The following is a 15,730-nucleotide window of genomic DNA, read 5'->3' as shown; positions in this document are numbered from 1 at the left end:
TTAAGGGATTGTGCTTGAGCAATAGTGATTGGTTAATTGTAGTTAGGAATTGGTGGTTGAACGAATTTGTAGGGAAACTGTGGTTAGATAATCAAATTTGTACAATAGTGGTCATGGAATCATAGTTGAGCAATGGTGGTCAAAGGGCTATAGTCCAACGATGTGATCAGAGGATCATTATTTGGTGACATTGGTTAAAGGATCAATGTCAAGTGGTGGTAATTGGAGTGGTCATATTTGGGCGATGGTGATCAAAGGACTACCGTCATATGGTAGAGGTCAAATGACGATAGTCGAGTGATTGTCGTTAGAGAATCAAAATTGGGAGATAGTGGTCCGAAGTTAAACGATACTGGTCGAAGGAAGATAATAATGTTATGCTGGTCCAACGACTATATTTAAAGGATTATAGCCTGGTGATGGTAGTTAGATGATCATAGTCAGGTGATTGTGGTCAAATGATCATAGTTGAGCAACGAAAATTAAATGATAATATCTAAGCAATTGTGATTGAGGATCTGATAGTGGTTAGAGTATTGTAGTCGGGTGGCAGTGATCAAATGACTATAGTATGGGGATATGGTGGGAAGAACGTAGTCGGACAATAGTTGTCAGACTGTAGTTGGATGACGTTAGTCAGAGAACTAAAGTTACGCAACATTGATCAAATGATTGTAATGGGATGATAGTGGTCTGTGGACTGTAGTTAGATGATGTTGGTTGGAGGATTGTTATTAAGAGATGGTGTCTCATAATATTAATCAAGTAGTGGTCTGGCAACGACTATCATGCGATGGTCTAACAACACCGAATGAGTGGTAATCCAACTATGGTGCTTAGATGGAGCGTCGAGATTGTTCAAGCTTTTAAGCTTTCTCACTTCTCAAGCCTAGTGTTCAAGCCCTTTTCATATCAAGAGTAAATGTCTATTTATAGATTTTTGAAAGGGGCATGTCCCATTAATATAATGAAATTCGGAAAATTTCATCGGACAACCTATATATATTTTAATTTTTATTTTTTTATCGGACAACTATATTAATACCTCAATCATGATTGTACTTTTAGCATATAAGTGCCTCAATGACATTAGAATCATACTATTTTGAGCTCGTTGGATTTATCTCGTGTGACACCTAATTTGATTATAAGCATGAGAAATTTAAAAATCATAATATGTTGAAGTTTACTACTATTTTTTCAGTGTTTGATTTGAGTTCATTCAGACTCTAATTAGATAACTTCTAATGCCATCAAATTTATCTCTTTGAGATATTCAATTCAATTATAAATTTATAGAAACTAACATTCAATTACTCATGAATTTAATTTCAAAAATTTTAATTTAAATACATATTAAAAGTCACATATGAGATCAGGTCTACGGTCAAATGATCGAAGGAAGAAAATTCTCCTTTGGAATCCCCTAACCGTAAAGTAAAAAAAAAAAAAAAAAAAAATTACACTAGGAGAAAAAAATTTTCGCCAAACAAATATAAATTATTTTCTCTCTACAACTTTACAAATTAATAAGAAAGCTATCTTAAATGAAGCCTTTGCCTCAATAAATCCTTTACAACATTCTAAGCAATAGTTTGAAAATGATTTTCCATGAACAACATTTTAAAGGGAAAATTCTAAAATAGTAGTGAAATGGCTTTCTTCTGAAGACACATTATTTTTTATTAATTGATCTTCCTATCACAAAACAGCCAAAATTTTGTTCTAAACAAAGCCTTAATGAATCTAAAAATATTTATTGACACGTCGCCACGTCCATCGCCACGTCATCAGATCTTTCTGGCTTGGATGCATCCGAACCCGCCATACCTTCGTCGACAAAAACCCGGCAGCCGCTTTCCGTTTCGTCAACCGCCACAGCGTCCCGTGACGGCGACGACCCCTCGAAATTCTCCGATTCCCTAAATAAGTAGTAACCGCTCGATCCTTCGAATCTCCTATTTCTTCTTTCGAAATCTACCGTTTCGGCTTTCTCCGAGATCCATTAACTCCTCTAGATACACTTCAGTTTCCTTGTTGATTCGTTCCACTTTCTTCTTCCCTTGCGCGATATTTGAGATTGGGGAGGCATCGCGGGGTGCTTCAAGTGTTATCTTTTTGCTATATTGTGATGGATATAACGGAGGTTTCGATTGTTCATCACATCGGCATAGTGCTTATGGTGCTCTGGTTCTTAGCATCGATAGGGTGGTCGCATACTGTGCTTTACTTCGGGGCTTTGCTCTATCTCTTTGCGGTAAGTACTGAAAACCAGTTTTTGTGATTCAGGAATTGTGCGATTCTATGTGAGTTTGTTCTTTGGCTTCTTATGCAACTCTTCTGGTTAAAGACTTAAAGTTGTAATCTTGTGTTTTTTTATTCTCGTTTTGTGAGTATGTCATGGGATCTAGTGAAATTTATTCTATTTCTAGAGAAGTTGTTTGTGAGAGAGTTTTGAGTTTGGCAGTTTGTGAATTCGTTACTAGGGTTGATGCGCTGAGCTTTTTTGGGCCCATTTGGGAGGCTGCAACGGTAGATTAATGGATTTTCCTTCTAAATTGAGTTGTTTATAATTGCTCAAGTTTATCCTGTTTTTAGTGCATGGAACCTTTTCTTCCTTTCTTTTAGCTTCATTAGTTTCTGGAGGTGGGATATCTTTGATTTTTTTTAAATCTTTACTGTATCTAATTTGAACGGAATATTATTAGCTGTGTTGGTGTCTGCGGCCTTTAGGATCTACTGATCGTTTTGAATGGTGAATGTTCATTTGGCGTAGATGTTGTAGTTATGTAGTGACTTAACCTATCACTAACTACGGCGAAACCTGGAGCTACTATGTTTTTCAAACTTTGTTAATTAATATTAGTTCATTTATTCTGATCTTTAGTGTTCTGTTTCAGAAATCAAATAGAGAATAAATTATCTTTGTTGTGCTTCAAGCTATCACTACTGGTACGTTAGTAACCAGTCAACATTATAATCTTCTTGTGTATAAAAAAAAAACTCTTAATGCTTGACTAAGGTTAAGATGGTTGAGGTATGTCTTGTATATAAGTTTTTATGAACAAACAAAAGAAAGCATCCAACGGTTATAGGATAAAGTCACAACCTTTTTTGCACCCACAATTTACAAGAACAAGGGGTCATAATATATGGCCTCCCAAACAAGCATACCAAGTACAAATCAATAGCATAGAAAAACATCTACGTATAATGGCCTACATAACAATGCAAACCCAACAATCCCAAGCCACACCCAAATTTCTTCACTGCCGCCTAATGCATTCTTTGTTTATATTTGCACCAGACCTTAGCACCTCATCATATTATATCCTAATTACCAGCTAGTTCTACAATTCCTCTTGTAGAGATCCCACCCAAACAGGGTCCTCTGGCTGAAATAATTAGTTGTCTCCATTGTGCCTTGAAGATCATGAATCCAAGTCACGGAAACCGTCACTTGGTAATGTAAGGGTAAGTCCGCGTACATCAAACTCTTCCCAAACCGTGTATTGTTTGAAAATTCGCACGATATATATCTCATAAGATAATGAAGATTATCTTAATGAAATGGGCAATTAGTTATTGTATACTTTTCCTTAGAACATGCATGAAACATTGCATTACAAGCCTTGATTAGCATCTCGTGCTAGCCATTTACACTGGTAAAATTTCTTAAAATGATTGCATTTCTCAGCTTTTAGAATTAATCATTTCATACTTTGTGAAGTCTATATAAGATAATAATTTAGAGATGTGAAATACTCCATTTTCTAAGCATCAATAGAAATAAAGTTTATTATCACATACACATCTATTACTACATTATGAAAGCTTCTTTTGAATTCTTGTAAGTTGTTTGTTGATAACTTTTAGATTTTTCTTCGAAGATAGCGGTGCTCGATTATTGCTAGTTGTAATTTTTTACACCTTGCAAGATTATTTGATAGGTGTGTTTTAATTTTACTCTCATCCATGTAAATTTGACTCTATAATTTCTTTAAAACTTATTTTGAGTTGGAATTGGATTTGCAGATGATTTTTTGCCATGGTAGAAATTTTTCTCAAATAAGGGTGATCTAATGTCATCCTTTTTACGTGATTATGAGATATAATGTATGAAAACTCAACATGATGATAAAATTATCTTTTTAGTGCAAGAATCCATCATCAATTAAGTATTTTACACTCCTATTTTAGGTCATATAATCTCCCTTCCCGAAAAAAGATGACCAAGCCTACATCTAATTGTTACCTAACTTTCCAAATTCTCCATTAGTCATTTTCTGAAAATTGCCCCTATTAATTTGAGATGTTTATTAGCTATTGGCATCTTGATCACCTCTCCTATCAAGAGAATGATTAAACTAACCGCTCACATTCACTCAAATTTAAACATGTTCCCACAACTTTAGTTTAACGTATGACAAATTTTGACGTCCTTCAATCATTGATTTCTAATGTTTGTCTTCCTTATGGCTTGTCTCATCTCCTATCATGTAAATAATCAAATTGATCTTTCACCATTGTTTCACTCCCGGCATTTACCATCGAATGTCACCTAATGACCACCAATAACTGACATTCAATGTCCATCAACCACTTATGTATGATGTTCAATCTTGTAAGTTGTCCTATCTTCAATTCTTTTAGGAGAACAAACACATCAATCATCAACCATCGATGGACTTCCAAATTTTTTATTGACAATCACTTTGCACCTGTCAAAGATTGACTTTACCCATTGTCACTCAGCTTCTTACATTCCCAATTAATTTCCCTAGAAGATGGCCAATGACTAATGTTCAATGTTTGGCACCCGTCTTCTCAATCTCCTAATCATTTAGAGAATAACAAGTCAAATGAAAATAATTGTTTGACTTTCGTTATTCTATCTACTATCATTCGACACTTGTTAAAGTCTAACATATAATATTCATCAGCTATCAATATCTAACATTTACCTTCGGATCATCTAGATTACCTTCGTATCAAGTTTATCCACAAGATCACTTGACACTTGTCAATAATCTAAACTCTGTTAGCCGTCAACATTTGACGCTTTTCTTCTCAGTTGCTTTCTCTTAAAAATCTAAGTCGACTATCCATCATTGCCCAACTTATGATGTTCTCCATTAATTGTCATGCAATAGTTTCCACTAACTATTGTCATGTGTCTTTGTGATATCAATGTCGACATTTGTCTTTCCAGTGGCCCAATCGCCTCACTTCTCAAGAGAATAACAAAAATAACCACTAATTGTTGTATGATCTCCATTCCTCGTTGATCGTAGCCCTAAACTTTCCAGTGATTGAACCAAATGCCCAACATACCCAAAGTTTTCACATTCCCCATGGTCCATTACCCGATGCATACTAATGATAAATGTCCATTATTCATTAGCTACTTATGTCCAATGCCCATCTTCTTAATCGCCAATCTCCCCTCCTAATAGGTGAATAATTAAGCTAACCACCAATCATTGGTTGACTTCCAAACTTATTCATTGATTGTCGTTAAATGCTTGTCAATGATTTGCATCTAATATCCATCAACCACCAATGTTCAACGCTTATCTTTTCAATCGTTTGGTCCTCCTCTTTGATAATAAGAACCACATAGTTGATGGCTCACCAATATCCATCAACCACTGTCACTTCATATTTGCTAATTTTCTACATCTATCAACCACCGATGTTCGACTAATCTTTCTAGTCATATATTCCTCTTTTAATTGGATAATGATCAAGTTGACCAATTATCGTTGCCATAATTATGATGTTTCTTATTGAATGTAACCTAATGAATGCACAAGAAAACATCGAATATCTTAGCTATAGATGTTTGGAGACCATCTTCCAAAAATTTCGGTGTCATTTACTATTAGGAGGATGATTGAGTGGACTATCAATTATTGCCCGACGTTCGATATTCACCGTTAATCATTTCCTGACGTCACTGAGCTGAATATCAATCGCCGCTTAACTTCTAATAGTTATCAATTGCCAACCAATGTCTATTAATGACTAACATCTGACATTTGCCATGCATGCATATCTTTATGAACTCCTCTTATGTTATGATAAAGACCATGCCGACTGTCTATCATCATCTAACTTCCAATTTCCTAGTCAATCATGCTCTATGCTTTCCTAAATAGAGTTGATTACCCATTCTCGCTCGACTTCATAAGTTACTTATTAACCATAGCTCAATTTTTGCCACCAATATATGTCTAATGTTTATTCGCTTGTGATGTGTGACATGTCTTCCTGGTTGCTTGATCCCACTCTTGTTAGGAGATCTATCAAGCCAACCATCAACTATTGCCCCACTTATGATATTCCTACCGTTGCCTGATGCCAATGAACAACCGAAATTTAATATGATCTGTCATCAATGTTTGATGTCTATCTTTCTGATTGCTTGCTCTCCCTCCTATCAGACCTGGTCTTCCTCCTATCAAACATGGTCTCCCTCCTATCAAAAGAATGAAGTCAATCACCCATTGTCTCCCAACTTTGGATGTTCCTCATCGACCATTACTTGATGCCTGCCAACTATGGCAGATGTTAGTAGTTCACATCTGATGTCTATCATCCCAATCAGCCAGCCTTCATTTATTTTGGGCTGTCTTTATCACATTAATTTTTTTGCATAAAATCATATTTGACCTAGAAAAATTCCTACTAATTTGAAAATTTTCCACACATCAAATTCAGGATTATTTTTTTTTATTACCCCTCTTTCTTCATTATTAGCAAATTCCTTATTGGATTTATCTATGATGATAGTTTCAATTATATTTGAAGGTTTTTCCAAATTCAAATTAAATTAGTTATGCAATCTATCAACTTTTCATTTTTCTAGGTAAATCAACAATATACTGTAAGATTGAGGAGGAAATTGCAGTATGAAGAACGAAAGTACGCCAACCAAAGGAGGGTACGCCTAATTTTATTTCATATAATATTACTAAATATAATGCATATATAGTCATCATGTATTTATTTTTCATCTTACCGATCAGATGTTTATGTCCAATTTGAGCCGTCTTATCTTATGTTTATTTTTATCTCACAGCTCCTTTCTGATTCTGAATCTGTAAGGTGGTTAAACCACGCAGTTGAAAAAATCTGGCCTATCTGCTTGGAACAGATTGCATCTCAGCAATTCCTCTTGCCAATCATACCTTGGTTCTTGGACAAGTACAAGCCTTGGACAGCTGTATGTCTTCTCTACAGAAGCAATCTATATTTTTTAAGCACTCTTATTTTTCTTATCTAATGTGGCGCTTATTATTATTATTATTATTGTTATTCTAGAGACTGGTCTATTATAAATATGAAGACATGTATTTTCTTAATTGATAGTGATAGCATTGATGCTTAAAAAACAAATTTCAATAACACAATTTTTAATTTTGTCATAACGGTACACATTTCTTCAGTGAATTGCCATTATGATCTTAGCCTTTCAAGGACCGGTTTGGCGTTGAAGGCTGGTGATCTTAGTTAATTGCAACAGTTGTAGTGTCATGAAATAAGAACTTCTCTTGTGGTTTCTCTCGCTAAGCTTAGAAATACATAAACTAATACAGAGCCAAATGCATGATTGTTGGGAGATTTGTTACATGTTCTAGTTAAAATTGCAAACCCTGCAGAACCAAAACCTTTTAATCATTTATATTTTCACAGTTGATTCGAGCTACTTGAATGACTTATTCGAGCTACTTGAAACACTTAGGCTTTGTTTGTTTGGGTTGTTGCTTATTTAAAATGAAGTTCTAGAAACAGATGTTGAGAAAAAGGAGTTAACTAAAACATAGTTTCAATACTGAAATGTTGTTTGAGTAACATTTTTTTAAGTGCTTATTTTTAGAAACTGAGTTTGAAATAGAATAAGCAGAAATCAAATAACTTTTATAACCGACAAAAAAATGGAGTTACGTGAAAAGGAATTATATAAAAGTTGTTCTTCCAAACATTTAAAAGTAACTGATTTCGGCTTCTTGAAACAGAAAATGGAGAAATTAAACCTAATCAAACGAAGCCTTAGTGTTATGTACCTTATTTACTCTCTTCTAACTTTACTATGCACTTCTTCTGCTGCAGAGTAAAGCAGTTGTTGAGAACCTTTACTTGGGAAGGAACCCGCCTATGTTTACCGAGATAAGAGTTCTTGGTCAATCATCTGATGATGACCACTTGGTTTGTGTTATATACTTGCATTGATTGTGCCGTTTAATTCTATTATATTCTGTACCATTCCTACGTGATAACTTTGAACTTTTGTAGGTTCTAGAGTTGGGAATGAGTTTTCTATCTGCGAAGGATATGAATGCAGTGCTTGCTGTGCAGCTAAGGAAAACTTTAGGGCTAGGAATGTGGACAAACATGCATGTGGCAGGTATGCATGTCGAAGGAAAGGTAAGAAACATGCTAAGACTTGTTTTTATTGACAGTACATCTGGTATATTCTTAATATTGCCAAGGGCCTTATTTTTTAAATTTATTGGGTTAGATAATACCTTGTTTTGGGTGAATTTTCCCTAAGTTACAACAAACAACTATGATAGTTAAAAACAAGAAAAAGGATTTTAACAAAAGGTTTAAATTTAATACAATAATAGACACAAAAAGGTTTAGAAATACTTATTGGCATTGAATTAAGGTGTGTCTCAAAATATGTTGAAATTCTTTTGCTTGAGCATTGATTTGTATTATAAGTTATTGAGCAGTTGTATCAATTTTTTTATTTATAATATGATTGCATCAAGTATCATTATTAAGTCATTATCTTTTTGTATTTATTATGAGGTTGTTTATAAAGGATATTTAGGATGGGTGCATTTGTGTGTATTTGCTATGATATAATTCTGATGATAAAACCAGTTGAAATAATTAGAAATTAAGAACAATGGAGAAATTAGAAGATAACATGAAATATAAATTTATTGGGTATATTAACAATTATTAGCCAATAGTACTAGAAGATAAAATGGTACTCAATTTGTAAGTACTTTAGATTTATTACACAAAAGAATGAATAGCCACAAGCACCTTCCCCATCTTCATACCTCTTGATCAGTAAGGTAAATAAATAACATTTGCATGCTCATTGAGAAATTGGGAGAGAGGACCAATCGTGTAGTGCCTTTTAGTGTTACTTTAAACTAGTGCCTGGATTATCAAAAGGAGAATAATGCCCTCTAACCAATAGGGATGAGTTGATAACTTCTAGAGTAAAACTTGGGTGATTTCAATAGAGGAGATTATTATAACAGTAAACCTTTCTAAATTTGTTTACTTGTTCATTAAGAGATTAGGAGAGAGAACAGCAGTGTAGTTCCTTTTAGTGATGGTTCCAACTAGTGCTTTTCTGATTCATCAATAAAAAAATAAACCCTCTTACCAATGAAAATGAGGAGATATCTTTTAAAGTTGGGTGATTATCATGTAGATGCATCTTTAAATTTTATAAAATTATATTTAGGTTTACTATATAATATGAATATGATTCTTAGGTTCTAAAAATGTTATAAATAGCTGAGTTGAGCATGATGAAAATGAAAACGGTAAGATAAATGTGTGAAAAAATTAATAAGAGTTGCTTAAAAAATTTTCTAATGAAGGTTGTACCCATTAAAAATAATGTAATTAAAATTGTCTTTGGTAAGTTGGACATAACGAGGTTAGAAAATGCTTAAGGCTTAGCAAGAAAAAAATGGTAGCTAAATTTAGCATGGATAGAATCTGAGCAAGATGATTTTTGCTGACTAGGCTTAACACCCAATAAGGCCGTTAGGATAAATGAATGAAAAATTAGGATTTTTAAAGCCAATCCAAATAGTTGGGATATGTATAATGATGATGAGAATGGCATCTACAAAATTTTATGAGACGTGAAACTATGTTGGACTACATCGAGAGCGTCCTCAAACTTATGCGAATAAAGGTTCTGCGCTGCATGTGAGTAACAGTAAAAGAAATACATATAGGAGAAGTTAACTGCTCTTTGATCTTCAATTCAAACTGTCATTTGATGTTCTCTTGTGTATGAACTGGACTGGAGATCAGAAGAAACAACATAACTTTGACATGTTTTGCCTTTACCTATGAAACTCATTAAAATTTAATTGTTAATATTAATTTCTGTTGTTCTACATTTCTCTCACAATCTTAATGTAGGTGTTAGTTGGAGTGAAATTCCTCCGACAATGGCCATTTATCGAACGAATGCGGGTGTGCTTTGCGGAGGTGCCTTACTTTCAGATGACTGTAAAACCAATCTTCACTCATGGTATTGATGTCACCGAGCTTCCAGGAATTGCAGGATGGCTGGTGAGCTTTGAAGTATTTTTCTTATCCTTTTTCTAGAATCATCTATTAATTTTTTGTTTTAAAGCGTTTATCCTTTGCAGGATAATCTACTTGCTGTTGCATTTGAGCAGACATTAGTCCAGGTTTGTCCATGTCAGCTACTATATGAACAGCTTTTTTAATTTTCAATTCAAGTTTGTGGATTGAGTAATAAATTGGTCTATTGAAGTTTGTCAGTGTCTCTTCAAATATCTCTTGGTATTTCTCGCTTTTCTACTTTCTAAAAGTAAAGCTCCCTTTTTTTGGCAGCCTAATATGCTTGTCATTGATGTGGAAAAATTTGTTTCAACACCATCAGGTATGCATTAAATAAGTTATTGAATATTTCATGGCATTGATAGTTCCGTAACTTTGAGGTAGATCTAAAATGACTTGGTTAGAAAATGTTAGAAGTAATCTTTCTTTATTAGATTTAAATGAAAATTTGACTTTTAACCGCACACAATGGCGAAAAAAGACTCATGTAGCCAACCCAACGTAGTGGGACAAAGACTTGTTGTTGTATTGATAGTTTCGTAACTTGAGGCATAATCATTTGCAACCTTTATTTCTTTTGTATAGGGAAGAAGAACATGATTTGATTCATACCATATATCATAACATTTTGTTATATGTTTTATTCCCATTGTGTTATTTGGTTTGTTGGATGATTCAGTTTCTTTTTATAACTTAATTGGTATTTCATATACTTCTTTTTTTATCTGCACCAGCCTTTTCCACTTCTTGTTTTACCTTTTACGAATAACAAGCTTTCTTGTAGTCTTTGTTAGTTTTAGGTATCGAAAGTAAGTTAATGCTGTGGGCTTTGCACTGTCTATAACTTATTGATGGAATAATGACACATTCCATGTCTCTTCCTATGAATACATCGACCATCAAAATGAGATCCTGCGGCATTTCTTTAAAATTTTAGTAGCTCCTTGTATTGTTTCCATGGATTTGACTTAAGCTTCGTTTGGGACGGCATTCTTACTGCTTCTTAAAGAAGCTTTTTAGTATAAAATTTTTAATTTTTTACTAAAAAGCTGCTTTAAGAACTAGTAAGAAACCCTTCCCAAACAAAGCCTTAATTTGCTCAAATTTGTAGGATCCATTGAACTTTAGCTACTGATGTTACATTCTGCTGTCACATTTCTTGATATAAGGGTTTTATTTGCTTTGTCTGAGTGGACAAAGTAAATTTGGAAAGCGAGCAATAGAAAATGAAAGACGAGGAAGAGAAAGAAGTGACCAAGTTAAAGGAACTAAAGAAGTGCTTATATGCCTGTATCAGTCTTGGTTCCACTTTTGTTATATTAAGAAATATGAATTAAGTGATCAACTCTCATTTCTATGGTCAAATTTTTGGGTTGAATAGTGTATTACAATTTTTGGATCAGACAACTATAATCATCTTTAATCTATAAACTCTATAACAAGTGGTATGAAAGCTGCTAGTTTGAATTAGATTGAGCGGTTGAATGAAATTTGTGGTTCCGATGGATATTAATGGCTTCTATCATGGTTAGCAAGGTTCAAGATGGGGTAATTTTCATTATAGCCCCATCTGGTTGTGTGAGCTTTTGATGCAAGATACTCGATGATGGTAAAAGTTTTCTAGCATGAATGCGGAGGGCTCATTTGAGTGAGACATTTATGAAGATATATGAGAATAAAGTTCAGTCTCACATTGGATTGTTAAAGTATACATTCGGTGTTTGCCCTTTACCTATAGACTTAGCTTCTGAGCGATTTTGAAGATGTAGACTTGTAGTATTAGGCCCAACTTTGATATATTTAGCCAACAATTCCCAGAAAGTTTTCATTTTTTTGGGATCATGGGCGGAGGGAGGGGGGAGGGGGGGCACGTGCCCACCCTAAAAAAATTGAAATTTTTTTTTTAATCTCAATACAAAATTTAGTTGGTAACTTCAAAAATTAATTCGGAGACCATATGAACTCCGATTTCAGTAAACTTACAGTCGAATTGAACGTCTCAAAAACACAAACATAACGACAAGTATAGGCGAAATGATTACAATCAAATTTTGTTGCTGAACACCAATACGTTTGAATGCTACGATCAACCAAAATTCATATCTAGTTTCGATAAATGCGTTCTGACATCAGATGAAGGCTTCGTTTGGGACAGTTTTTTTATTGCTTCTTAAAGCTGCTTTCTAATTAAAAAATTTAAAATTTTGTACTATAAATTTGCTTTAAGAAGTAGTAAAAAAACCGTCCCAAACTAAGACGAAATGCTTCTAAGAAGCTTATCAGAAACTTTGTTGTTGAACTCCATTATGTTTGAATTCTATGATAAACCAAATTTCAAATCTAGTTTCATTGAATGTGTTATGGCTTCTTAACAATATCGCTTGTAGTTCTCTAGCATCCTCATTGCATTTTTCTTTGTAGTTATAATTTAAGTGTTTTTTTTTAAGTTGAAAATTTTCCTCAGAACTTCTTATGTTCTACCTATTCCAGAATCGTGGTTTTCAGTCTACGAAAAACCTCCTATAGCATATGTGAAATTGGAGATTATAGAGGCAGCTGATATGAAACCTTCAGATTTAAATGGTAATTCGTATCCCTTATTTATTTTATCAAAGTAACCCATAGATGACCATTGTCATTAACTATGTTTGAAAACCAGATTAACGAAAGTAAAGTTTTTAATCTGCAGGACTTGCTGATCCTTATGTGAAAGCCCATCTTGGTAATTTTAGAATCCGAACAAAGATTCACAAGAAGACCCTATATCCAAAGTGGTTTGAGGAGTTCAAGATCCCAATTTCATCATGGGAAGTACCAAATATATTGTCTCTTGAAGTTCGTGATAAGGACCACATCTTCGATGACTTGCTCGGGTACACTTCCATTCCTTAATTAAATCATCTTGGAGGCACTTTTAACTTTTAAGTCGAGTCTTCATGCTTTTCTAGTTACATGATTAAGATCTTACACATTGATAACAATAGCTGGTCCCTCTTTCTTTTCCTAAGCTTTATGCTTTATTTGGGACTGTTTTTTTTATTGCTTCTTAAAACAGCTTTTTAGTACGAAAATTAAAAATTTTATACTAAAAAGCTGCTTTAAGAGCAGTAAGAAAGCCGTCCCAAACGAAGTCTTAGTGACTAGTTACATGGATGAATTTCTATTATTTACATGTTAAGTAGCGTGGAAGCTTAGTATTCTGCTGCTCAACTATGATTCTTGATCCAAACGTTCATCTTAAATGTGTATTTTTTTATTATTTAGCTGATTTCTTCAAGGAGTTATGGCTTCACCTGATGACGAGAGATTAACATATAGAAAGCACAGCTGCAGGATTTTCTGTTATAATGCTTTTATAATGCTTAATGTCATTTATATAGTTCTTCACCTTGATTGGTTAACACTAAATAAGCGCATCAAGGTCGAGAAAAATTGTTTTGCTGGGCTGCAACTCTACTTTGCAGCACACCATTGTCAAATAAACCTATGTTGCTTTCTGTAGCGTTGGCTTGTTTAGCTTCTGAAACTTTTCAGCTTCATTTTACCTTCTATCTTTCTTTCTTTTACTATTAAGGTTTCGTTTGGGACGGCTTTCTTACTACTTCTTAAAGCAGCTTTTTAGTATAAAAGTTAAAATTTTTGTTCTAAAAACTACTTTAAAAAGCAATAAGAAAGCCGTCCCAAATAAAGCCTAATTTTATTTCTACGATTAAATTCCCTCTTCTCGTTCTCTTTGTCTATCCACATTTTTTTATCACAAATATAAACCAGTAGTTTATTTACCATGCAGAGAGTGTTCAGTAAACATCAGCGACCTAAGGGGTGGCCAGAGACATGATAAATGGCTAACTTTGAAGAACATAAAGAAGGGAAGACTACATTTGGCTATCACTGTATATGAAGATGAGACGGTACGTGGTTGCAATAGTTTGTTAGGCAGTAGAGATACCTTCTTTAATATATTTCATAGTCTGAAGGATTGTCTTTAAGCACATCTCATGATTTGATCAGGAATTATCAAAACTGAATGAGCCCACTACACCTAAACCAAATTCAAATGTGCAAAACAATGAGACTGATCCATCTTTAGAAGAACATCAACAAATGGCAGATGAATTCGAGCCCATTAATATCGAAGGGCAAGAAAAAACTGGTTTATGGGTACATCGCCCCGGGAAAGATGTCTGTCAAACATGGGAGCCTAGGAAAGGACGATCGCGCCGTGTAGCTGAAACCGAACTGCAGGCCGAGGGCAGTGAAGGCATTGAAAGCTTGATCTCAGAAACATCTGGCAGTGATGAAAATGTGGATGTGAAGAAAATTAGTCGCCATGGAACAATAGGGAGGGGGCTCCAAAAACTTGGTTCTTATTTTCAGAGGACCCCAAAGATGCAAAACTCTAGAGAAGCAAAGGAGGAGGTTAGTCCTATTCCATCTCCCAACATCAGATCAGTTGAGGTGCAGGGAACAGCAGTCAGGATCATACTTGATGAAAGTATTATTACTGAGTCTGGAGATCTGAAAGTAGATGGACAACAGGGCAATCATGGAAAGATTGAGGTTGACAGTCCAGGGAAGAATGATGCATCAAAGAAACCTTATGCAAACATAAAGGGTGTGATGAAGAGGAAAGTTTCAACAAAATCTATATCAGATGAAGCACTGGAGAGGCAAGAGTCATCTCGCATGCTGATGGAGCACGAAGAAGTGGACTCTTAGACTTCGTTTGGGACGGCTTTCTTACTGCTTCTTAAAGCAGCTTTCAAGTATAGAAATTTCAATTTATTTTCTAAAGAGCTGCTTTAAGAAGCGATAATTAAACTGTTCCTAACGAAGTCTTAGTCAGTCCTGGGTTGCGTGAAGAATGATGCCCAGCAATTTATGAATTTGAAGGAATCACTTATTTGAAAGCTCAAGACAAGAAAATGGATTCCTAGCTGGCTGCAAATACGTTAGAAGTAGAGCTGTCTATTTTACTGTGAGAAAATAATTCCTGTTTCATTTTTGCCCTCAGTGTCATGTAACTGTACCACTGTTTGTTGTTCTCATATTTTTATTTGTTTGACCTCATTTCATAGAGGTAACAATAAAGTCGTGTAATCTGAAACAAAAGATGGGACTATCTTTTCAACCATTATTGTTGTAACTTTTTTTGTTGCGATGAAAGATATAATGAAAAGTGTGACAACAAATACAGGAAAGTATGATATTTTATGTTGTTACAGACCTAGTATAATTTCAGATGTTGAAAGATTATAATTCTTGTACAGTTGAAGTTTTTCGCATGATTGTTGATACATTCCTGATTGAGACCAAATTCATTCACTATTTGTATAAACTTAAGTTCTCTTAAGGGGGAGTATTTATATGA

The 15,730-nt window shown here is 34.3% G+C and overlaps 1 protein-coding gene across 1 annotated transcript; it reads left to right on the top strand.

Moving 5' to 3' along the window:
* The first annotated feature begins 1,822 nt into the window (after positions 1-1,822).
* On the top strand, positions 1,823-15,560 carry LOC110099967 (C2 domain-containing protein At1g53590). The gene is made up of 12 exons (XM_020827317.2): positions 1,823-2,257; positions 6,872-6,946; positions 7,085-7,228; positions 8,116-8,211; positions 8,299-8,430; positions 10,192-10,344; positions 10,425-10,466; positions 10,633-10,681; positions 12,850-12,942; positions 13,049-13,232; positions 14,150-14,270; positions 14,371-15,560. The coding sequence occupies exons 1-12, from the start codon at positions 2,132-2,134 to the stop codon at positions 15,076-15,078; spliced, it is 1,923 nt and encodes a 640-aa protein (XP_020682976.1). The 5' UTR covers positions 1,823-2,131; the 3' UTR covers positions 15,079-15,560.
* Positions 15,561-15,730: the final 170 nt, after the last annotated feature.

The sequence above is a fragment of the Dendrobium catenatum genome, unplaced genomic scaffold (assembly GCF_001605985.2).
Source record: "Dendrobium catenatum unplaced genomic scaffold, ASM160598v2 fragScaff_scaffold_621, whole genome shotgun sequence".
NCBI lineage: Eukaryota > Viridiplantae > Streptophyta > Magnoliopsida > Asparagales > Orchidaceae > Dendrobium > Dendrobium catenatum.
This window is presented reverse-complemented; position numbering and strand designations above follow the sequence as displayed.